This window comes from Populus alba, chromosome 14, assembly GCF_005239225.2.
Source record: "Populus alba chromosome 14, ASM523922v2, whole genome shotgun sequence".
NCBI lineage: Eukaryota > Viridiplantae > Streptophyta > Magnoliopsida > Malpighiales > Salicaceae > Populus > Populus alba.
The window spans coordinates 10,805,522-10,831,398 of NC_133297.1; the positions used below are offsets into that span (position 1 = coordinate 10,805,522).

The following is a 25,877-nucleotide window of genomic DNA, read 5'->3' on the forward strand; positions in this document are numbered from 1 at the left end:
ATGTACTCCTTATACATGCGGAACATGAAATAATTCATGTTCTACAACTATTGGCTTCTACTAGCATATGCGAGGTGGGTTAGACTCGTTTCAGCCTAACCTTTAAAAAAACCAAGTATGTTGGGCTACCAATCAGCTCAACCCGACTCGGCTAGGTCGGGCCTAGCCTATAAAATAATAAAATAATATAATATAATACTAAAATATCAAAAAAAGAACTTCAAATTTTTTAAAAAATGTTTGTGGGCCCCGCACATGTTTTCCCAATAATTCTATATAATATCGGTTATCAACTTACATTGTAAGATACAGACCAATATTAAAAAATATCTGCCTTTCTCTGAAACTTTTCTTTAAAAAAAAATAAAAAATTCTCAAAAAAAAAATTAAATTAGTTTCCTCTTTAAAAAACAATTATTTTTTTCATACATACGGCCAAATCCTAAAATTTTTCCAAACATATTTTCATTAAAAAAAAAATTACATTTTTCTCATGTTTTAAAATGCAAAATAAATATTGTAACCAATTTATGATTATCCATTAGGATTTGACCAAAATATAAAAAAACCCTTCAAAAATTATTTTATTTAATTAATATTTGTAGTGTTATGATTTAGTTGTTGACTTGAATACTTGGAGTATAAAATTACATTGTAAAGTATACTCTCAGGTATTAAAAATACAAAATAAATATGATACTAAAATTTAGACCATAGAATAGTTAGAATCTAACTCAATAAGATATAAACTTCTTAATGAAGAGAGATTTACCTTGAACCTTAGATAAAACCAACAAATAAAAATATGACTTAGAAAAATAATCAAATAATAATACAGTTTACTTTAAGTAGGATGCACATGGAGTGATGCATCTTTTCCTTACACAATTAGTTTCTTATCTAAACTCTCACAGATCATAGATTTTCTAATAACCATAATATTAGACGACAACTCCTAAATTTTATAATCATAACTTTATGATTATATTTAAACCTTCTTTTCAACACACTCTTAGGAGGTAGACTCAGTCATTGTTCGACCCTACAGGCATCTTGCGACAATATTCTTTTTATGTGTGTTTAGTGTGGGTCTAGCAATGCAAGACACACAACACTTCTATCCTTCTTTTATTTCCTTGCCGTTTCTCTTCCTTTCCTATCTCTTTCTTTTTACTTCTCTTCATCCTTTCTTCTTCTTCTTTTTCTATTTTTAGTTATTTCAATCCAAGAAACCCATTGGTGTTGGACATGCCCAATTGTTGGTTGTTTATGATTTTACTATTTATATGTACTATTTTTAAACTAACGACTTTTTTATAAAACAGTTACAGATTTTTCTCCCCCTCCCTTTTCTCTTCTCCTTTCTTTCTTCCCTTTCTCCACTTTTCCGGCTCCTTTTCTCTTCTCTTCTTCAACTCCTTTTTTTTATCTCAAGCTTTGTCTTCCCCTTCCTTCTTCCCCTCCTCTCCTTTTCTTTCATCAAATCTTCGTGTCCCGCATCATATTAGCTGCTAAATTCTTTAGCGAAATTAGCAATTCTTGGCGAATTAGACCTTCTGCATCGACTCCTTACGTTCTTTTTTAACCGTCATCGGAGCTCATTATCATAGTTTGCCTTCCAGCGCCGTGGGTTAATATATGTCAGGGTTAAAATGATGAGCAGGAGTAGCAATCATTATTGTCCAACGTGGAACCGTGCCTTTCCCAATGCTTTGGTAACACTGATGGATGGTTTGGAAGAATTCTTGAAATTAAAGTTAAAACTACGACTTTAGAAAACAACTTTTACTTTTCAACGGAAAACAGTCAATTTTAGTCAAAAAAAAAATTGAAGGAAAGTGTTCCTTTTAGCTGTGTTTGTTTTCCGGAAAGTGGTTTCCGGGAAAGTACTTTCCTAAACAATGGAAAACACTTTCCAGTAAAAGGAAAATTTGGCTTGGTTTTCAGGAAAGTGTTTTCCACACTTTCCGGAAGGTGTGAAAAATTTAGAAATGTCATTATTTGCTGATTATATCAAATTTGATCCTCAAACTTTTGATTGCTATATATATTTTGTTTTGAATATTTATTTTTCAATTTCATCTCAACTTTGGTTCTTATTTTTATAATTGGCTTTTTTCTTATCAATTGAAATTTTTTATTTATCAAATTTGATCCTCATTCTTTGATTGTTACTTATTTATTTGAAAAAGAAAATGTTATTATTATTTTAATTTCTTCATTTTTCATTTTTTTAATTTTTTAGATTTGATCCCTGAAATTATTTTTTTAATTTCATTCATTCATTCACTTTTTAATTTGTAAGATTTGTTCCTCATTATTTTAATAAACTTTAGAAAAATAAAATATTAATAAGTTATTTTCCAGCTCATTTTCCATGACATAACCAAACACTGGAAAGTGTTTTTCCAGTTCATTTTCCATAACACTACCAAACATCATGGAAAATAAATTCACTTTCCAAAAGACTTTCCTGCAAACAAACGGAGCCAGACAGAGAGTAGACTGTAAAGTCTTGTGTCGGGAACTTTTCTGTAAGCAAATCAAGCATCCCAAGTGGATCATTTTAAATTGTAAATTTATAATTAAGATTTTATTTGCGAATATAAATAGTATCAGTTATGCTCGTATATTTTTCGTTCAAAGAGATTGGTATAACCGACGGCGGAGTGGGGACCAGTAGAATTATTTAAGAACATTTATTAAACTTACTGATTTGTGCTAAAGAAATATAAATTAACTATTTAAATAAAAATAAAAAATATTTATTAAAAACATTTAAAAAAACAGAGATAACCAAATTGAAAAGGAATATATAACCAGCCCATCAAATCCCACATTAAAAATAGTTGCAAGCTAGATGAGTTTATACCTGCCTCTTGATCCGTAGAAAACGTCCCAAGATCAAGATTTTTTTTTTTTTTATTGAATCACGTGTTCTAGATCGAGGAAGTACTCACCCAAATTGAAAAATCAGCATTTCTTTCACCACTAGGTGCCTCCAACCATCTTCGCATCCTATTTCTTCTGTTGAGAAAAAATATTCTTGAGAAAGTGTTTTTAACAATACACAAGCACATTCAAATATCTAGTTTTAGGCACTAACAAATCATACTTTTCAAACAGGAGCTTAGCTGTTCCACGTAACTGCTATGCATAAAATCTCAATAGCAGCTGGTAAGCAAGGACACTATACATTATTGAAAAGAGAGGAGAAAAAGAAATTCATGGGAACCATACTGGCATTAATAAAATAAAATGGTGATAGTACAAAAATTATAATAAGGACGTGAATATATATTAACAATTGAGATTACTAATTGTAGTTTGTTGGCTAAAATAAATATACAATATTGATAAAACCTACTCCCACCAACCATTATGTCTCTCGCAGGTAAGAGATAGTACAGGGTACAGCGTGGTATCTTCAGCAAATTCGTGTAATGCGCAAGAAATAACCTGTATCATACTTTAGAGAGGCCAGTGTGAGCAGAGACTGAAGGCAAAACCTTCTTCCCTCTGGTCTCACACCGTGCCATAGGGTGTCTTCAAATGGAATATATGCGAGAACTTGAGCAATTTCCGTCTTCATCCCAGAAATCTGCATTTCCTAATAAACTTGTCTGAAAAATTTACATGTCTATTCCATAAACTTCGTAGCTCAGGGAACCCAACATCAAGCCATGGCTTTGCCGGGCCGCTAAAATGTAAAACCATGGCATCACTTAACATCTTAATATCGTGAGCTTGTGGGGGTCTATAACCTAGTCCACCGACATGCCATGAAGGATCAATTGGATGTACCTGACCCTCGAATGCAAGCAAGGCTGGCGGATGCACTCCTGGTTGCCATAATTCCATCCCAAAATTGAGGTTCTGTAAACAAGATGGATAATATTAAGATGATAAGCAGAGGAAAGAGATCCTAAACCTTTAAGTGAGGATGCAACGTTCTTTTATCGTATTCTGACAGAAAAACAAAATCTGGGAAGAAGCAGCATTGCATGAAAGTAATGGGAAGAAAGACTAATGGGAGAGAACAGGTAGTACAATAAAGAAATAATGGCAAAATTTGCGCTGTACTCTGATTATTTCTATTCCAAATGCTTGTATTCAAATTTTTCTATTAGAGTCTGTTCTTTCAAAAATCAATCAATGGCATAGGCCCTTTATTAAAGGCCTCTTGAGTTTTCAATTTTTTCATCAAATTCTTATTTTGATCCTAGAAAGGGAAGGTTAAAATTGAAAATTTTAAAAATATTGATGGCTATTGATAAAAATGAATATTCATTTTTTGTTTATTCATGAGTTGTTTTTCTTAAGAAGTGTGTGTGGGGGGGGGGGGGGGTTGATTTTAATTTTAGTTAGAAGTTGTAGCCTCAGCCTACACCACCTAACTCCACAATCACTAGTTGCTTTTAACCCACCATCACTACTGTGTTCGGTATAGCATGACAAAAGCAATCGTGCCAAATTTAAGGAAATAGGATTCGAACAGAAAAGTTCTAAAAGATGGAATCAGTTGTAGCTACGCCATGTTTCATCTAAAACCAGTTTGATGCTGCTATAAATAAAATGACAATGGACAGTCTTGCCATGTCCATCTTGTGAAATAACACAATTTGCTATAAAAAATACACTGAATATGAGAAAGTGCACTTACATGTTTCAACCATTTATGATAATTTGTAGTGATTTTGACCCTCCTCCAAGCTTCAAGATCAAAGACATTCACACCATAGAGCCAAACACAACGATCATGGTCAAAATTGGATGAAATTATTGGGTAAGAAAAGTTCAAGTAATCCTTGTATTTTTTTCCTGGGCAGCAGTTGTCTCCACACCATGAATCAACAACTGCACCGACAACTTTCTTGTTGAGATCCAATTCCCACAAAGATGACATGTCATGTTGTACCACAACATCTTCATCTAAGAATACTATCTTGTTGAGATCTGGAAACAGCTGTGTGGTCCATGAAAATAATGGAATAATCATTATTAAATACTTTGTACATTAAAAATGTAGTTCATTCAACCAGAGAAGCAAAACGAGTAATACCTCAGGGATATAAATTCTGAGATGATTCAAAAGGGAGAGGCAGCTAGGGGTTAAAGCCTCCAAACTTCTTCTGTTTACCCCATCATGTTGAAAGTTGGCATTTCTCAAATTGTCATTGTAATGGCTCAAAATTAAGCGATGAATCTCTAACATCTCTTTGACATGGACATTCACCTCATGAGACCAATCATATTGGTGCAACCCCTTAACTTCCACAGCTGCTGATTTAATAGGATTGATTGCAAACCATGCATTCATCGGAATGTAAGTTTTTTTGTCAGTGACTACATGGAAAACCAACTTTTCAGGGTTGGCTGAGTGTTGGACTGTGGAAGAGATGACAACAGAGGCAGCAAGAACATTATCAGTTAGAAGAACAACATGGTGGAAGGATGGATCAGTGAGGCGAGAAACATATTCAGGGGGAGGTAAATGAGATCGGGCCATGGCATTTACAGCATATTCCTCAGCTAGTTTAAGGCAAAGGCAATGCAGGCTCTTTGGAACACCATGTGAAGCTAAATGCCAGTTTACTGATTCTTGCTCTCTGGCAGACTGAACCTTGAGCTCCATCATTGATAGCTGCATATCGAATAAAAAATAAAATGATTTGAATTGTAACATAATTCACACTAGGTGTTACAATAATTGTTTTGATGATAGCTAGATGACTTTATAATGCCATGGAATACTCGCTTAAAATTGTATGTGAGGAAGGGTAGCTTGGTTATAGATGATGTCTTTGCTCCTAGTTTATTGGTTCGATTAACTTTCATTAGGAAAAAATAGTGAAGCCTAATGAAGAGACAGTCATAATAACAGCTCAAAATAGGAGTGAGGTGCATTGACACTTTGATCATTATTTCATCAGAATGACAGTCCAAACAAAAATGAGATGTACATCATGCATCACCACCCAATCACACATGCATGCAGGTGTAAAACAAATGATCCATACACAGACATTATGATTCAAGCCCCACAAATGTAATATAATTCCAATCCCAGCCTTGTGCCATTTAGCTCTTCTACTAAATATTAGAAAATGAGTAAAAGGATGCATGCCACAGAGAGTATGAACTAAATGTTAGAAAATGAGTAAAAGGATGCATGTCGACGTGGGCATTTCAGACCTGCTAGGAGGCAGAAGCGTTTGTGGTCCCATTACATGCCCAGACTTGCCTCCGATAAATAGCAATTTGCTAGTGAAAGATCACTGTCACTCATGAAATATGTAAATATGGTGTACAAAAAAATCCACTGTAAATGAAAGGCCTAATCAAAATGAAAAAATTAGGTGACTCAACATTCTTAATCATTACATAGTTAAAGATAAATTTCCTCTCTCTCCAAAGCTATTTGTGCATCAATGGTAGGTTATTGGTATATTGGTCAAGGATGTGAACAAGTTGGTGAAATTGTGCTAATCTTGCAAAATTTGTAATGGTAACTCACAAATCACAGGATTCTACACTCCTTTATCTATAACAGGGCATCATGGACTCATTAGAGCATGAATTGTCTTGGGACTTCGAAGGGCAGTGGTATGATTCCATCTTTGTCGTGGTCAATTGATACTCGAAGATGGCACACTCATGTTGCTAAATTTTCATGCTACTCATGTTGCTAATTTTTTTTAAAGAAGTGGCAAGGCTATGTGGTGATCCTTAATCTATGCTTTCTCATAGGGATGTGAAGTTTGTAGCACACATTTGGAGGACATCATGAAGGAAAGCAGGAACTCAATTGAAATACTCCAGAACTTGCCATTCATAAGAAAATGTTAGTCAAAGTTTAGGGAGAATGCTGATTTTTTGGAATCATGTGAAGAGTTGACTTGTTTTCACTTAAGACAATTCTGTGAATAGAACCTTTAAGATGATTACTTTTGAGGCTTCATTTAAACTCAAACCACAACAAGTGCTTGATTTTGTTCCTTTTCCACTTAGGACTCAGGAGTGAGATGATGGAGAGGCTTTTGCAGATCATATAAGGTGAGTTCATGAGAAGGTGATGGTGCCTTGAAGGCAAGCAACAAAAGTTATGTTAATGCAATCAATCAACATCACCGAGTTGAGTTTGAAGAAAGAGACATAATTCTTATATACTTGAAGCAAGAAAGGTTCCCTAAAGGCACTTACAATCTGAGATCAAACAAGCTTGGGCCATGTAAGGTGCTAAAGAAAATAAACTACGTTTACGTGATTGAGATTGGATTCACAAATAAGCCTAGTCTTCAATAGTTCTGATTTGTATCCAATTGAGGGTTTTGATGGAGAAGTAGTTGAAACTTGAGCAATATATGACACGGCCGAAGGTTATTGAAGATGTGTTAGATGTGAAAGAGGCCGAGTCACAAAGGTACTTGGATAGTTGAAGAAGAGCCTGACCCCTATAAATGTATAGTGAAGTAGTGAAAATTTTCTCAAGTTTTCATAACTGGGGAGAATGACATAGGAGCTTCATTATAGTTACTTTATTTTCAGAAATTTTGTTTTATTGTATTAGTTAGTAATCACAACCTAGCAATGTAACTTCTAAAACAACTGGATGGTTATTAAAAGTTTTGTTTAGTAGTTTAATCGAAATGTGGGATTAAAATTTTAACTCTGACCCTAATATAGATACACTCTTAGTTACAGTATCATAATATTATTTTCATCAAATAGACTTCAAAGGCAAAAGGTTTTTTTAAACCCTACGTTATAACACCTAGTTTGAAGGTCATACTTGTTTCTAGCCTTGATTCCAGACATATTGCTGTTTCACTCCCTCAACTACGCCAAAATTGCTTCACAGCCAGGACTCTAGTCCATAGAAAATCTTGTTAGATCAAGCACTCTTGTCAGTTTAGAAACTGATAAATAAACATGCCTAACACCCCATAAAATGTCTCCCATATTCTCAAACTAGAAAGAATCTTATATTTTTTTCTTTGAACCTTGAGCTACAAACGCGTAGAAATTGCTTTGGTTTTACAAGCAGCTAAAATGTACATTTTAGACAAACATGGGAAAGTCTAAGACCATGAGCAATGATCCCAGCAAGGACCTAAGAAAAGGTGGCATCAAATTAGGATTGTTAGAAGACATGCAAATTGGTTTACTTGCAACAGAACTGATAAAAGTAGCATACATTGCGATGGCATATGAAACTTCCAGTCATATCACCAAAATAAATCTCAAATGTTCATATAATCCATAAGTAAATAACTCTTTTCTTGAGCTCCAAATGTTAATCAAACAGCCCTGGATGAAGTGGCAACCAATCAAACTTAGATGTAAGAGCTTTTTGCATCACATGATAAGCTTTTTAATGGATGTCATACTTGTAAGTAAATACTCTCTCAAAGCAACAAAAGTCCTTTCACAAACACCACAAAATATTAACAATGACTTGAAAATTCACCATGTGCCACTTAATCATGTTTCTTTTTATCACAGAAATCCCTCTTCTGCTCTCCTCCTCGGCAAGAAAACCAAGATGTATGTGAGTGCATGTGATGTGTGAAAGTGCAAATGTAACATCAGAGGGTCTTGATTGCTGAGTAATGAGCAGCTGATGGTATGAAATGGATGGTACTAGGAACTAAGAAAGAACCTAACTTCAATTTATTTAGTTTTAACATGGCTATACAGAAACAGACGGATTACTAATGTAGCAATATGGGTTGTTTTATTTTCTTCACTTGATAAAATAATGGCAGCAAAACAATACATCAAACTAGGCTTTTATAGTGGACTGGAAGACTTTTACCAATTTAAAACACCCATCAATACCAAGAACATGACAGTAAAAAATAGTGGCTGAAAGAAATCACAAGAAAAGTAAATGCCACTTGAAGCAGACAAAACTAAACAGAAAATTAGTTAATGTAATTACTACAAATACATTTTTGTGTGAACACGTACCATGGCCTTGGTCCTGAAAGCAAAGGTCTTTATGTCTTGCTGGTTCGAAGTCATTTCGTTGACAAGCACATTGAATGATTCTGTTGAGCCCTCTCTTCTATAATCACCATCATTAGTGCCATGGCCCTCCTTTGCCTCCATTAAAGCTCTTGTCAGTTCTTCCCTTAGCTTTTTAAATTAGGTTGGTATATATGCATCACCACAAGAAGAATCATCACAAAAATGGATATAGAGTAGAATTTGGAATAACATGGAGGAGAATTGCACCACAACTAATCAAGTGCACTAGAAACTAGAAAACAAGCAACTGATTGAAGTAAAATACCAATAGTTCCTCAAAATGAATTTGTTCATGAACTGCAGTCTCTGCAACTTTCATACTGTTTATGGTTCTAACTCTCAAACACAAAATACTAGATATATTTATAATAGGACCAAAATAGCATCACCGCATTTCTATTTTAACAAGAAAGTCATTCATTACTCTATCGTCTAAGGTGAACGAAAGGGAATTTGGAACAAAACTGGGCCCATGGTGGATGATGTGTATTCACGGACTAGAACTAGGGATCCCAGACAAATTGATGATTGAAAAGCTGAAAGATATGAGAGAGGTGCTGTACCAGTTCCTCAGTAAAATGAAACGGCAAGGTGTAAAAATTGCTAGTGCTGAAAAATTCAGAGGACAATAAAAATGAAGAATAATGTTATTTATTAAGAAAGTTTCACAAGAATAAGTTTCAAGAATACACCGAGTCATTAGATTAATCGGATTGCATTAGATCTCATATTAAGACCATGATTCAGTAGCTCACAATTCTCTTGAAACTCATCTTCTTGTTAAATAGCATTTCTCATTTTTATCCACGATAATCATCCATTTTAGAGGGTTGGCTTGGGATGTGTAATGTCTAATTTTACTTGAATTTCTTGAAGCTGTTTCCTATGTTCTCCCTTAACTGAAATCAGCTCGTCTTCTTTGGAACATGATCTACAACGTTAGTTCAATCATATACTTTAAAAGGAAAGGAAAATGCTATGAACACCCGCTAAACATTAACTTAATATGATTCTTGAAACTTACTCTTGTATAATTTTCTCAGGAAATAGCATTATTTGATAAACATTGCGCCCGTTAATTCAAACAAGAACAAAACAACAACAATCAGCACAACATATGTTAACGTGTGCCCTATCCTTGTCGCCTTTACTCTTTACACGTGTCTATAGTTAGAGGAACAAAATATTTTCGACTTGGATTTAGTTTAGAGAGTAATTGAAAAGGAAAACAAAATTTTGTTAGCCCTAGTTGCTCCCTTCTTGTCTTGTTTCACCCTAAAAATTAAAAAAAATTAAAAAAAGTACTGAGAAATTTAAAGAACAGTTTCATGAAAAAATGACATACCAAAGATGCTTCGCTCCCGCCGAGTAGCCTCCATCCTATGCAGTCTGCATGAACAAAAATAAAAATAATGAATAAATTAAAACACACACAACAAATAATCGATGAGCTGTCCTAGAAGCTTTCACGGAAGGAACGAAGATGAAGCATCGGGTACAACACGAGAAGCACCAAAAATTAACTATGAAATAAATTAAACAGCAAAAGAAAGAGTAATTAATCACTACTAGTTTAATTTATTTTTATGTATTTACCGAGAGCAGAATTGCAGGCAGAGGCAGATTCAAGAACCAAAAACGCAATTCTAACAAAAAGAAAGGGCAAAACAATCGAAAGCAACAGCACCACCGGCAAAAACGTCCGGCGAGTAATCCGACGAGTTGCCACCGTGGATCCCTTGGCAGAAGAGTTGGTGGTGCTGATGGTGACTCTCTTGATCCCGGTGGTGGAAATGTAAAACTTCATCTCATTATTTCTGTCTCGTCTCGTGAAATCGATCTGTTAACAGTAACAGAGCGTGTTCTTTTCTGGTGGAGAGAGGGGGGGTACAAAAGGACAAGAGGGAAGCCGCGGGAAAATGATAGATTGCAATAATTACACTGTCGAGGGGTGAGTTTCGATGATTTCTGCCTATGGGTTTTGGGTTTAATTACGGATTTGTCTTCGACTTTTTAAAGTAGTAGTTTCATCACCGACAGATGGGAGAATATCCCATGAGCTCACGCACGCACTATTTGCTAATTTACGGCAGAGGTTCAGGCAAAAGGTTTTGCTTTTCCTGAACTAGTGGGCTGCGAAATATTCCCCCCCTCTTGAGTGTAGCGTTGTGGAATTAACTAGCCCGTTTGTATGGCGCGTTATCATGCAGTTATTTTTTTTTTATATAGAAAATGTTAATTTAATTTTTCCAATGATCATAAATGTTTAAATTGAGAGAACTATAAAGTTGGTATCCATTGGTGGTTTTTTATTTGAATAACTGTGGTGAGTTTAGCTATTAAAGTGTTGATGCAATATTATTATTAACAAAAACTAAGAGGGGGTGGTGTTTTTACTTTAGCAAAATGAAAAAAAAAATAATTATGATGTTCAGAGAATAAATAACGACATCTTAATAGTTGGTCTTTAAATTTACCTTGAAAAAAAAAACAAATACAAAAAAAAAAAAGAATATAAAACTCATGACCCATAAAAAATGATAAGAATATCTCCACCTATGATTTCTTTTTTTCCTAGTTGTATATATATATATTTTTTCCTTAAAGTGAGCTCAGTGAGTAACTAATAAGATATCATTAGTTATTCCTTAAACATCATAAAATTTCTCTAGCACCATAGTAATACAACATTAAATACTTTGTTTTTTTCACCTCTAAACTTTTTTGTTTTTAATTTTGCCCTTGTATAACCACATTAATGGTCAATCTAAATGAATTTGTTAAGAAATGACAAGATTTAAAAACAAAGGACCATGGTGAAAAAAAAACATAGAAAATGAATGGTGGTTTCAGGATTTGCATGAAAAGTTTATTTTCACCCTTTTACTTTTTCAAATGATAAATTTTTGGCAATTCTAGATTTTGAAAATTCAATTTTTTATTTTTCTTATGTCTAGGTCTGTGGTTTGAGAAATGTTAGAGAGTTTTTAGGTTCTAGTGGTGGAGAGAGAGAATCATTAAATAACTCTTATTTCACCTATAAAAGAAGTTAATTTTGGTGTTAGTGAGTTTTATTGGATAAAAAGAGTTTCATTTTAGTGTTTTTTTTTATCTTCTCATTGATTAAAAAGGTAATTCTAAACTTTTTTAAAAAAAATTGGATTCAAGTTGATTTTATATTTTTTTAACCAATTAAATGCTACTTTTAATACCGTAAATGGGTGTTTTGAGGTTGCTATAGTTTTTTCAGGTGTTTTGCTTTGGCTAAAACAATGGTTGAAATAGATTTGTTTACCTATGGGGGTTGGTTGCACAACTTTTCGACCTCCTTTGATTATAGTTATAGTGTTTTTTTTTTTTTTTTGCTAAAACATTGGTTAAAATAAGTTTGTTTACCTATGGGGGTTGGTTGCACAACTTTTCAACCACCTGTTGTTATAGTTATGAAACTTGACTCGACTCGACAAGTTAACCTTGAACTCAAGCTACCCAGGGCCTTAACTGGGTTTCAAATCACAAAAACTCAAGTATACAATTGGTCTAGTCAAACTCAGGTGACTTGCCAGGTTAACTCAAAACCTGGGTAAAACTGAAGATTTTTGTTTTGTTTACATTTTTTGTTATTTTTCTAATAAATCCTAAAAATATAAAATTAACTTATGAATCCCTAGTCTCAAATATCTTTTTTATAACATGTATTCATATGAATTTTTTCTTTGAATTTTTTATGGAGGATAACTAAACTACATTTCATACCTAACATTTCTTTTTCTTTTTTTATTGCCCTACATCTACATGCATTGTTTCAAAACTTTTTTTCATGTGGTATATTAAAACCTCAAACATAATTCTCTTTCTATTTTCTTGGGTTAACCCGTGTGGTCTGAGACCTAGTTCTTTGGTTGGGTCGACTATCAGGCCGGATTTAATAAATATACTTGTAGCAGCTGAAATATGAAATATTAGGCAAAACATCACCTTTTTAAAATTCAAAGGGCATATGATTAAACAAGGAAAACAAAAGCATACTTGGGTTGTCCATGCCTGTGTGCCTTGTCCTTTTTTCTTCTTCTTTTTATTTGTTTTTTTTTTTTAAATTATCTTTCACAATTTTATCATTTATAATTGGATCTATATTGATTTTTCTTGTTGCCTTTTTTCTTCTGCTAATTCTATCATTTGATATTTTGTTGATTATTAATTAGGCAACATAATTTGTTTTTGTTTAATACTTGTAGGTTTATTGTGATCTCAAACAAATGCACCAATATTTTGTTGGTTTTTAATTTTATAATAGTTTATTTTTATCATATAATTAAATAAAAAATTGTTGAACCCAGCTATATCCATGTCTTGAATCACATGTTTTGCTATTTAACTTCAGTTCATTATGAATTACACTTCATAATTTGTTTCGATTTATTTTTTATTAAGTTATTGAAGTCACAAACAAATATTCATATATTGAGTTAATGCTTGATTTTATATGAAATTATTTTGTTATCATGTGATTGAATAAAAAATAGTCTAGATAATTTTTAAATATGGTTGTGGCCATGACCAAGGTCGCGGATTCGATAGTTAGGTTGTGAAATATGGATTGATCCAATAAGTCACTATCTTGGTATTTTTTAAAAAATTATATCATTTTAAAAATTATATTTAAGCTCAAACCAGTTTTTTGCAAGTTGTCCAACTTGCTTTAAAACCTGTTAAGTTGATTGTATCATATTAAATCAACTTACGAATAATTTGATTTTAAATATGGATTAGGCACGAGAATGAGTCGGGAGGTTTCAAGATTTGATCCACTAGATGCTACAAAAGGTTCCTTTCAATCTGGATATTATTTTTCGAGTTAAAAAAAAATTGTTGTGGTTCATAATAAAACACGAGCAACTTATCTAGTCTTATTTATCATGTAAATTTCAGAATAAATTTGAAAAAAGAAAAAAAAAAGAATATGTGTATTTGATACTTGAAATTTTTAATTTTATTTGATTATTACAGCTCTAATTTTATTTGTACGAGGTTATTATTTTTTAAAAATTATTTGTGATGAATGGCAAAAAATGTTGAGGTTGATATAATCTCTATTACATGAAAAAAAGTCTAAAGTGGAAAAAAATGAAAGAGCAGGTTAAATAAAAACAAATGAGTTGATATTTTAAAAAATAATACTTGACACAATATAAAGCAAAACATTTGTAAAATATTAGTTGGCGATAGGGGAGAAGCAGTAATTACTTGAGATTATTTTAATTAAAAAAAGTTAGGTTTTCAGAATCAACAAATTTCCTAAAATGCCGAGGAAGTGTTTGAAATTTTAAATCCAGTTAAAAATTAAAAAAAATCATAATTGTTAATAATCCTTTGTCTTCCAAATCCATTGCACATTGTCATCGTGGCCTTAAGATCGATGCCCAGCCGAGCGGATTGCAAATTTAATTTTGTTTTATCAACTTTTTAATTATTTTTTACGAGTTAAGATTAAATTTCTCTCCATTTAAATCAAATACACATTATACATATCTGGATTGATGCTTTGATGATAAATAAATTTTCTTATCGTGTTCCTTAAAATTCGAATACTAAGACATAGTATGAACAAAATGTTTTTAGTTATAGTTATACGACATGCGCTTTATCACGGATTGAATCCTTTTCTTTTGATATAAAAAAATAAATATTCAAGTTTTTTTAATATGTTTTTGAATATATAAAAAATTAAAATAATTATACATGTATTTAATTAAATAGATTAATATTTAATAAAAAAATAACTAAAATTAAAATAATGGATTTCACAAAACATTTAATGTGAAAAGAAATTGAAAACAAATACATGAAGATTAATTTCTAAAAAATTAAATGTTAAAGATTGAGATTGAAAAAATAATAAAAAAAGAATAAAATCAACTTATGCTATCCTTTAAGATCCATGACCACTGTGCCAAGACTGACCGCATAGAAAACAAACCTATAAAAACAACGAAGCAAAATCCTTAATAAAAAAAAATGTTAAGTGATGATATTAAAAAAAAAATTAATTAAAAAATAACTTGAGTTAACTTACTGACCCGATAACCATAAGTACAAGATTGAGACAACCCCACATAAAAGAAAGTGAAAAAAAACATGAAGATCAATTCTCAAAAAAATAAAATTAAATGTTAAATGATAAAATTAAAAATAAATCAATTTTATTGAAGAGCCTAAAAAAGACCAAAGTAAACCTGTATCAACATTCAAAACTTGTGATCCTTGTAATGAGGCTGAGATTAACATCACATAAAGAAAAAAGAATAAGCAAAATTGCCAATAAAAAAAATCCAGGGATGAAATTGATTTTTTTTAAAAAATAAACAACAATAAAAAGAATGATGATCAAATTCAACATAAAAATAAATCGAAATCAAATGTCATGGATGGAATTGAAAATAAAATTCACTTGGTAAAAGGATAAAAAAGAAAAGAAAATAAATGAGAACCAAATTTAATATAAAAATCATATTATAACATATGATTAAGGACAAAATTGAAGAAAAATATTAAATTAAAATAAAAATAAAATACAAAATAAATAGTAATTAAAAGAATAAGAACTAGATTTTATACAAAAAAAAAAATAAATGATAGAACACCATTATACTTTGACAATAAGAAGATAGAGAAAAAAAAAAACGTCCATCAAAGCTCAATCATGACCTTGCTATTTACACGGGCCATTCCACCAGAGACAAGATGTTGGTGTGTTTTCAAAGCCACTATGGAAGGAGGAGTTTCACAATCTTGCATTGTCGAGAGGCATGAATGGTGTCTATTATTCATGCAGGACATGTGCCAACAATTTTTTGTTTATAATATTATATATGCAAAATGATTAAAATATCCTTTATGCAACATCAATTTAACTATAAAACCAAAACTAAAAAATTAAAAAACCCTTGTAAGGAAGTTTCATTTAAATAATTTTGATATGCATAAAAAATATATAAAAAACTACAACACCTCCTGTACAACTCATTAGTATTACACAAAAACATATCAAAAGTAAAAAGAACAAAAAGCCTCCAGAGGGAAACTCTAAAACTCTAAAATCCTAGCGTGCATAAACAAAGGAAAGGTCTACAAAGCCCCCCGCGTCAATTCTTTTTTTTCTTTTTTTCCTGAAAATATTTTAGTCACTACCAATATAATTATTATTAGGTGTTTTTTACTTGAAAAAAATATTAAAAAAAAAATATTTTTTTATTTTTCAAAAATTATTTTTAATATATGGAAAAATACTAAAAAAAATATTAATTTAAAATAAAAAAATAAATTTTTAAAAATTATTTTAAAAATATTTTTAAAACATAAAAATAAATGTCTTATATTTTTCCTACACAGCGTAAAAAGAACATAGAATCTGAAAATAACTACTGTGTCCCTATGAAAAAACCATTTTACTCTTGTATAGTGAGTTAATTTGATGATTTCTCCGAGGTTAAATTGAAATTTTCACTTTGCATTGCTACACACCATTTACATTTTGTTACTCACAAGCTAAACTATAAATATGTTTTTAGTAACTGATGTGTGATATTTTTATAAAAATATTTTTTTAATTAGAAATATATTCAAATAATTTTTAGTTTTTTTAATGTTAACATATTAAAATAATAAAAAACAACTAAAAACATATTAATTTAATAATTTTTAAAATAAAAAATAATTTTTAAAACATTTTTTAAAATAGCTGAACCGTAATAACAACACACCCCACCCCATGAAAGGTATGCTGGTTGCAAAATGAAACGAAGAAAATAAGAAAAAGAAAAAAAAGAGAGGATATTTCGAGTTTTCGAAGCTGCTCTCAAACCACGGTCCACCAGTTACATCAAAAGCCAGGAACAAAAAGGCAAAAAAATAATAATAATAATAATAATAAAAAAATCATCTGAGCGTCCAAATCCATCCATAAATAAGACCCAAGCAAACCCCTGTAAGATAAATCACAGGGAAAAAAGGAATGGCAATGGCAATGGCCATTATAAGCTACGTATCAGCAAACTCAACGACAACGCCCCCCTCTCAAGACTCCTCCTCCTCCTCCTCCTCCTCAACTCCTTCACCAAGACAAACCAAAGTGATACTTCCCAAAAAGAAGCCATTAAAATGGTCGACAGGGATTGCTCCTGGGGAGTATGGTGGTCCACCTACTACCACAAAGCTCCGCAAGTACTGGGGAGGCGAAGATGAAGACCCCTTAACCTCTGATGATTTTATTTGGAACAAAGACTTCATGCCTCGCATGAAAAGACTTCTTCATAATGATCCTGTCGACCCTTTTCTTCAGACCTCTCCTGCTAAGGTCTCCTTTTTAACTTTTCCTATCATGTTATTTTTGTAGAATTATTTTCTATGTTTTTAGACTTGTTAATTAGTTTAATTTCCAATTGGGAATTTAAATTGTTGAAACAGGAAGAATCCTCTGGATTTCTGAGTTTAAATAGAGTCATGAATCTGGATAGGTAAGTCTTCCATTACTCGTAAAGCTAATGATTTCAATTTTGGAGATGCTAAACTTTGAATTGTGTGCATATCTTCAGTGTGGAAGTCGATTTGAGTAAAGAGCTCGCACAACGTCCAAAGCCCGTGATAGAACAACCAGTCGAGGCTACAACTAAAGTAAGATGATGGTTGGTTCTGTTCTTGGGTAAGTTCTGAATTTACCTCCTTTCTCACTTGTTGTTCTGGAATGTAATGATTCCCAGGTCCGCAGTGGTTCGTCACCAAAATGGAGGATGGCACCGACTCGCCGTGAGCAGGACAAGTGGGATAAAGCGACCAAGGCTGCAACCAGCGGCAGTGTATGTTATGTACATAACCTCAGTTAACTTATTTTGGTGCTTTTGTTGCTTTAGGATCCTCTGTCGGAGGTTTCTGCTATTACTTTCTCGGTAACTGTTTTTCCTTGTGATCAATTTGACTTCTTTAAAAAAGGAATTAGAATATAAATTCTTCCTTAATGTATATGTTACCGGGAAAACACTCTTTTAAGAAAAGAGTTTCTTAGAATCAAATCCCTGGAGAGGTGCGCAACAAGACCTTGCACACTGAGCTTGTGGTAAGCTAGCCTTAGACCACTAAAGATCAAAATAGGATTTTGGACAAAAAACTAGAAAAACAAACGACTTGAAAGAAATAATCTGAATGCGAAGTGCAGATAAATCAAGAGAAATTTGCATTATATGGGTGTGAACAAACAATACAATGATGGAAGAGGCTCTTTTTACAGGCATCAATGCATAAGGGCCTTGAATACAAATCATTCTAGAACTCTTATCTCTTATTTGACTGAATTGGTTTGAAATCTTTTGAGTGTAAACAATATTCAATTTATTTAATATCATTTTGAAGGATACCTTTGTGGTTTTGTGGTTTTATATCTACCTATGGATGGCAGGATGTGATGTTTCGGGAATTGAGGCGGCCTCAAGGGGATCCGGAAGTGTTGGCTGCTCAATCAAGGGAACAGTATTTTAAGGTACCCTTTTGTAGCATCTGGGTCCATGGCAATTTTGTCTTAAATGATGCTTACAGTTACATTTTAAATTCAAATTACGATCATTTTCTTTGGTGCTTCTGATGATGGAAATTCTTTTTTTTTTTTTGTCCCTATTTTTTGAGCAGTTGAAGAAGAATTTACAGATTCTGACATTGGGCATAGGCAGTGTTGGTTTAGTCTCAACTTATGTCTCTTATTCACCTGAAATCGCTGCTAGGTACACTAATGTGGGCAACAGCATGACCTTATCTATGAAAATCTGGTTTCTATGTCTGATTGATTGGTTGTTGACCATTGCAAGTGAAATTGATCTGTTTCTTTTTGCTTGCTCTTTATTTGTGTCCTTCCTCATTTAATCATATATTAATATTCACGTGTTGCTTTTAGAAATTTACTACTCTTTTGCATACACATGATAAGGCATTATGTTTATGAAGTAGGACAACTTTAGATTTGTGTCTGACAAAATAATCCTTGTGAGCTAAGGCTTGGTGTATGTGAAACTTGGGTAGATTAGGAACTTGTTTAAAGGAAAACGGAATGTCACTACAGCTATAAATAATTCCCAGTGTACTGCAGCAAAGTGAAAAGCTAAGATGACTAAATACCATAAATACTCCTATATAAGTTGAATTCCTAAATAAACCAGGTTTACGAGAAATCTCAAAATCTAAAATTATATTAAAATAATTTATAATTTTCTTCTTTCTTGGCTGCATCAGTATATATTTGTATGCATTTGAGATTGTGCATTTAATTGCAGTTGCCTGTACATATCAGAACATTGAGACTTGTAATTTAAATTGAATTCTTCTTTTAGTAGATGAATCATGACAGTCTGCATTCTTGCATGGATTTTTGAAATGTTCCATTTGTGTTGCATTCCTGGGTTTAAATAGTTAATGCATTGCTGTATTAATAGAGATCCTTAACTGTAGTTTCTTGTTTCACCAACGGGTAACACTTGACAGTGCACTCTTTTAATTTTTGACAAGCTTGCCTTGCAGTAACATTTTGTTTTGCTATTTAAAAATATTTATTCACTCTTTGGATGATAGTTTAAAATTCATAGTTTTCTTATACTTACAGCTTTGGTGCTGGGTTTATTGGATCTTTGGTGTATATTCGTATGCTTGGGAATAGTGTGGATTCTCTGGCTGATGGAGCAAAGGGACTTGTCAAGTATGTAAACTATCCTCTGAACATATATGTTAGTTGTCTTTAACTAATGACTACATTTTATGGACATTGCATTATACTAGCTTGATTGATACTACACTTGCTGACCCCCACCTGTTTCCTTACTGCTTTACTATATTTAATTGTATGGTTACAGGTGTAACATTGTGTGCTGTTATGAGCACTAAATTAACATATTAAAGGGCTAACAGTTTGGCTTGCTTTACAATTGTTTTTCTTAGCGTATTATGGTGAGGGTTCAAAACTAGAAAGTGTTTGTTTGGTTGAAATCAATGAGGGAAAGAAGACTATCTAAGTGCTTGTTTGGCACCGCGATAGCGTCTGCTTTTCAAATTATTTTTTGTCTGCTGCTGCTTCTGATCACCAAATTCTTTTTCTGCAACTTAAACTCATTTGAAGCTCCTTTTTTTTAACTACCTAAATACTAATGCAGACTATCTAAGTGCCATTTGACACTGCAATAGCTTCTGCTTTTCAAATTATTTTCGTTTGAAAAATCATTAAATTGATGCTTTTTGGGTGCTTTTCGATGGTTTTGATGTGTTAGTGTCAAAAAAAAATATTTTTTTGAATAAATATCATTTTGATGCATTTTCAATTGAAAAACGCTATGCACCACATTACCAAATACATACTTAATCTTCAACCTTTCATGAACATCAGGAGATTGTCTGCCACCTGCTGTACATCATGTTTTCGATAACATTTTGGTTAACAAGAGGGCTCAGAACCATATGAAAGCATTGTTTTCTTTTGGCAGGGGAGCAGCTGCACAGCCGAGGTTGCTCGTTCCTGTTTTATTGGTCATGATCTATAATCGGTGGAATGGGTAAGTACTTGTGGCCTGCTATGCTGGCACACTGCTCATCTGCTACCTTGAAGGGTTCTTTTGCTGAAACCAATCTCATTTTGCACATTTTTTCTTCGAATAAGCTGCAGCATCTTACTTTTTTTTTTGTTTGTTTTTATTCTAATTGTTGTATAAAAGTAAATCTGTATCCCTTTCAGATGCGGGACTTGGCTGTTATCTCTGATATATTTACTACAAATTTCATATCTTGAAACTACCAAAGCAAAAACTATCAACCCCTAAAATATCAGAGATGTGATATCTGTAAAGGAAAGCAGTAATATCTGAGGATCCAAATCATTCCATCGCTTCAATTTTTGTCTTCTTCTAACCCACTGGTGAATGGAAGGATCCTCTAGCCAAAACTTTGATTGAAAATTGTTTTTTGATATGATGTTATTTACTGTTGTGTCTCATTATGTGTTGGCGGACATCTAAAACCTTCTTAAGATACTTTATGATTTTCCATATCATTACTTCAACTGACATCAGTCCTTGTCTAGTACAGCTCTTTATAACAATTTTGTTCTCCTATTAATGAAATGATGGAAATTAGATTTGCATGGATTTCGTAAGTATATTCTTGGTGAATGTACCTATTGACAGTGCCCTATTTGGAACACAGGATTCTTGTTCCAGACTATGGATTTATGCACTTAGAATTGATACCAATGTTGGTGGGATTTTTCTCCTATAAGATTGCTACTTTCGTTCAAGCTATTGATGAAGCACTTGCGCCACTAGTGAAAAAGACATGAGTTTAGGATGAATGCTCAATATGCCAAGGGGATGCACAGTTAACACTTAAGAAATCAGAGAGGTATTTTAATTAATTTTTACAGCTTACACATGCATTTTTGGCCTTCGATCATTTGCTAACCTTTCTGTTCGTCGATGATAATATATTTTTGTTCATGTTTACAGGTGATGATTTCATAAATTGGTTGGGGAGCGCCAAGGGAGAGACTTTTTCCTTAATTTTTTACTTGTTCAGAGAAATGAAAGGAAACTTAAGCTGGTAGTGTAAGTATGGGAATCAGTTACTCGTATTGTTTCCCCTTTCAACGCAATGGCGAGAGTATAGAATAAGCTGTACTTTCTACATTTTGTCTGAAGAAAACTGTAATCACGAATTAGTGAATCGAATCAAGAAATATATTATTCTAAAATTAAGGGTTGTGATACATCTCGAAGACGAAGCCTCTGCTTCAAGTATGGGTCTCCTTCGAGAAGGTCCTTATGCTCGGCAATCTGCAAGCACAGAAAACATAATGGAATTTATTCACAGATGGATCGAAGCCGTGTCTTAAACTTTTATAAGCCAAGAAATGTGGCAATAGGCACTCTAAAAACAAAACAGGTTTGGATCTAGAAATGTTCTGAAGGGGGACGAAAGCAATGGGTTTCGACTAATCTATATGGTTTGTTCTCTCAGAAACGGCATATCCCCATACCCGGAGGAGGAGGAGGAGGAGCTTGGTTTCTTTGTAGTTTGCTCTCAAGCAGGCCACAGTTATTCTGACACCAGGGGCTTGCCATTCAAATCAGCCAACCCTGGATGGCAAATGCCATCTCCACAAGTCAATTGTCAATCTGCAGAAAAGCCACTGATTGTATATCTCCTGGAGCATGTGGAGATTTTTTAATGTCCTTCTGAATCGCATGCTTAAATGCTGCTCCAAAGCCTAGCCAAAGTGGTAGATGTCCGGACGTGTTTAGGAGTGTTATTGTTGTTGCTTTTCAAAGTGTTTTTCACTCAGAAAAGTATGTCAGTAATATTTTTTTATTTTTTAAAAATTATTTTTGAGATCAGCATATCAAAATGATTTGAAAACATAAAAAAATACTAATTCAAAAAAAAAAATCAAAATTTTTTAAAAATATATTTTTTACCGCACCACCAAACGGTGTCAACCTTTTCTAGTCCAAGTAAAAAGATCCATGAGATTGTTCGGAGTGTCTCAATGCCGCCACTTGGCTTCCGTGTTGATGGTCACCTGCCAATTTTCATCCGACCATACTCCAACTATGGTGTTGCTCGCGTTATGGAAATCCCACATACTCCAACTATGGTGTTGCTCGCGTTATGGAAATCCCAAACACCAGAAAAATAAAGCGTGTCCATCAGTGTACTAATTACTATGCTAGATAATAATATTTTTTTATTTTTTAAAAATTATTTTTAAGATCAACACATCAAAATGATTTGAAAACATAAAAAAACATATTAACTTAAAGCAAAAATAAAAAAAAAATGAATTTTTTAAAAAGCATTTTTCCACCACAATGCCAAACACCTACACGACTTCGTAATTTGGAGGAGGGATGATGTGAGAGCACAAAAGGTGAGACATCAAATGCTCGGACAAGAGCTAAAAGAGAAGGGATATATCCAGTTTGGTAATCACATGAATAATTCAAGACATGGTCATTTGTTTTTTACTTGTTTCAAATAAGAATGACAGAAATAAAGAATAGATGTTTTAGTCTTTATTGGTGAATTGTCAGGGATATTAGAAGTTCGTTGTTATGATCAGGTTAAACAACCTTGAAGGATAAATGACAATGGCTGATTTAAATGCTTACAAAGCGGAGGTATTCAACAAAACGAGGTTCGATGAGAGCACGCCATTCTGACTCAGGTGAGATTGGGGGATGCATTCCGTGCTCAAGTGCGGTAGCTGTAAAACTCTAGAGTGTTCTGAAACACAAGTGCTCCTCCCCAGAAGAATTTTCAACTCGCCTTTAACAGCCAAACAATCTCAGACACCCTAACATGGAGAAACAATGCTAATGGGAAATTTTCTACGAAGTCCGCCTATGAAATCATTAAGAAAGAGGACATTCAACATTCATAGTTACTCGCACGTAAAAGTGACTTTCGTTTATTTAAAGGGAAGTCTTCTTTGAAAGAACTGGGCCGTCGCCTCTTCTTTTCAGTGGGGCGACCACTCCTACGATCTTGCTCTCATCAAGCTTCCCGATAATTCACATCCGATGAGCTTCTTGTGCTAGATTGAATTTTTCTCTTTCTTGCCTGGGAATGGCGCTGTGCCCGGGATCACGAAGAGACGAAGTGATGCACAAATGGTGTCAGGTGGTTGAGTAATATAGCAAGATGGGTAGGCCCTCTTCGTCTTCCAACTGTCCCTCGATCATGGAACATGATTAGCTTAACCACATATTCCTTTGCCACCTTCACAAGCTCTTCTTGAGCCTCGTACAGCTGCCAAGCAGCAGAGAGACGCCCGGCATCCTTTCCAGAATCTGAGTATCCTATCATGACTTCTTGCTTTCCCTTGATCTGTTTTCTATACCAATTTATTGAGAAGAGACGAGCCACAGCAGCAGGAGAAGCTTCAAGATCAGCGAGCTTTTCGAACAACGAAAAACCTGTGTGGTTGTTAGACACGACACTCACACTATAACAGCCCAACAGCAGGTACATCAGAAGGGCTTGTGGCCATTGAGATTATATAAGCACCAACATTGTCTGGAGGAAGTTCTGCAATGACATTAAAGGTGTCAAGTACGCCAGCAATTTCTTCATTTTTGGGAAGATCAGGTCCAAAAAGAGGGCGTTTGCCACTGAGCACAGTTAAGAGCCACTCCTGCCTATGTTCCTCAGACCATTCTCGATAGGATCCAATGCCTAGGTGCTTTGTGATGGCATCTAGAACATCAGTGTGCCTGTCAGATTCCTGCTGGATATCAAGTCTGACAAGTAAGAGCTCGAAGGTAGAACTTGCCATAAGAAATCAAGAAGGCTTCCGTCTGCAAGTGGTCAATCACCACAGGCACAGAGTGATCTGTAACAGAGTACAAGAGGCTCGAGAAACTACAGGAATAGAAAACCAATGAGTAAATCGGGATTGTCTTGCTTTTGCAGAATTACTAGGCTTCCAGCTAATAATTGGAAATTTGAGGACTCAGAACAGCCATTCCATGCAAAATACCTCAAGATATAGGTACTTCAGCAACTCTCTTAAAAACACTATTCAATAGATCATAGCTATTGAAAAAGGGAGAGGTTGGTGGTACATCATAACGCATAGAAAACCATGAATTTGAGTATAATACAAGTCTAAATCGTGAAACTAAATAAAAAAATATAACCAAAATTGCAAAAATCTATAGTTTATTTAGCAAAAATCCCATAAAATCTGAAAATATAGGTTTAAATACCCTGTACATCCATAAATAACCAAGAAAACAACCAACTAGAAAAAATAATAAAGCTAAACTTTAAAATTAACAAGGAAAATATAAAATATGGTCCAAAACTATGAAGATAATTTTAAAGGGCATTCAGAGTGGAATTTGACGAATCTGAGCAACGAACGAGTTTCTAGCGCAAGTAGAAGCTCAACTCAAGTTCAATTTTCTATCAGGAATTCACTTGTAATATTTGAGCTATCTGTTTGGACAACTTCTTGAACTCTTTTTATTTGTCAATCTAATCCATAAAATCCTGGACTAATTGTTTCAAGTCACATCATATCTAAAGAAAACACCTGGAAGGATAATTTCATGTCATATCTGAAACTACTGCTCTCTTAAGAAAACAAATCCGTAGAGCAGATCGAATCCTTTGAATTTATGTTGAAATCATTGGAAAGAAAGTGAAGAATTCCGTGTCGATACTACTGATTTCTGAAATCATTTAAAATAATATATTAGATCCTTCTCTATCACATTTTTAATGAAAAGATTGACAGGCATGTATCATCTAAAGGATCCCTTATGGCAAGAGTACTGCTGTAAAGTGATACCCATAGCAGATATATTTCCAACTTAAAGCTTCTTTGCCTAAATTTAAGAATATTTTAGGAATAATCTACTAATTTGAATCGGTAAAGGAGGGACCTGCTCAATATCAGTGAAGGTTGAATCCTCAAATGGCTAATAACTGACGAGAGCGTTATACAGCCTGTCCCTTACACTGCCAAGAAGAACACAGTACGGCTCATCTGGAGGGATTTGTTTCCATATTTCTGTTTTCGTAATCCATTTAGAAAAAAAATGAAGAAATCTGATGAAACAAATTTAAAAAACATCGAATCAAATTTCCTTTTCCACCAAGTAGGAAACTTGAGGTATTTTATGAAATTGGTATCACATTATCATGCCAAGACTATATAAATAGGGAGTTAATGAAATACCCATGTAGCCGTGTTTTGCATATCTCCTTGAAGAGGGATGAAGTTGGTCTGGACGAACACGAAGTTCTTCATTGCGGCG

General features: G+C 33.5%; 2 protein-coding genes and 1 pseudogene across 2 annotated transcripts; 1 reads left to right on the forward strand and 2 right to left on the reverse strand.

Annotated features, from left to right (window-relative positions):
• Positions 1 to 3,224: 3,224 nt before the first annotated feature.
• Positions 3,225 to 11,033, reverse strand: LOC118041820 (probable galacturonosyltransferase 15). The gene is made up of 6 exons (XM_035049323.2): positions 10,630 to 11,033; positions 10,379 to 10,422; positions 8,974 to 9,141; positions 5,063 to 5,644; positions 4,664 to 4,966; positions 3,225 to 3,876 (listed from the first exon to the last, which is right to left on the reverse strand). Exons 1-6 carry the CDS (start codon positions 10,838 to 10,840, stop codon positions 3,589 to 3,591), a joined length of 1,596 nt encoding a protein of 531 aa, XP_034905214.1. The 5' UTR covers positions 10,841 to 11,033; the 3' UTR covers positions 3,225 to 3,588.
• Positions 11,034 to 16,965: 5,932 nt separating this feature from the next.
• Positions 16,966 to 21,805, forward strand: LOC118041819 (protein CONSERVED ONLY IN THE GREEN LINEAGE 160, chloroplastic). The gene is made up of 10 exons (XM_035049322.2): positions 16,966 to 17,389; positions 17,500 to 17,549; positions 17,628 to 17,706; positions 17,793 to 17,888; positions 18,485 to 18,565; positions 18,712 to 18,803; positions 19,676 to 19,768; positions 20,547 to 20,615; positions 21,262 to 21,456; positions 21,561 to 21,805. Exons 1-9 carry the CDS (start codon positions 17,048 to 17,050, stop codon positions 21,392 to 21,394), a joined length of 1,035 nt encoding a protein of 344 aa, XP_034905213.1. The 5' UTR covers positions 16,966 to 17,047; the 3' UTR covers positions 21,395 to 21,456; positions 21,561 to 21,805.
• Positions 21,806 to 22,939: 1,134 nt separating this feature from the next.
• LOC118041702 (phosphoenolpyruvate carboxylase-like) lies at positions 22,940 to 25,877 on the reverse strand (annotated as a pseudogene).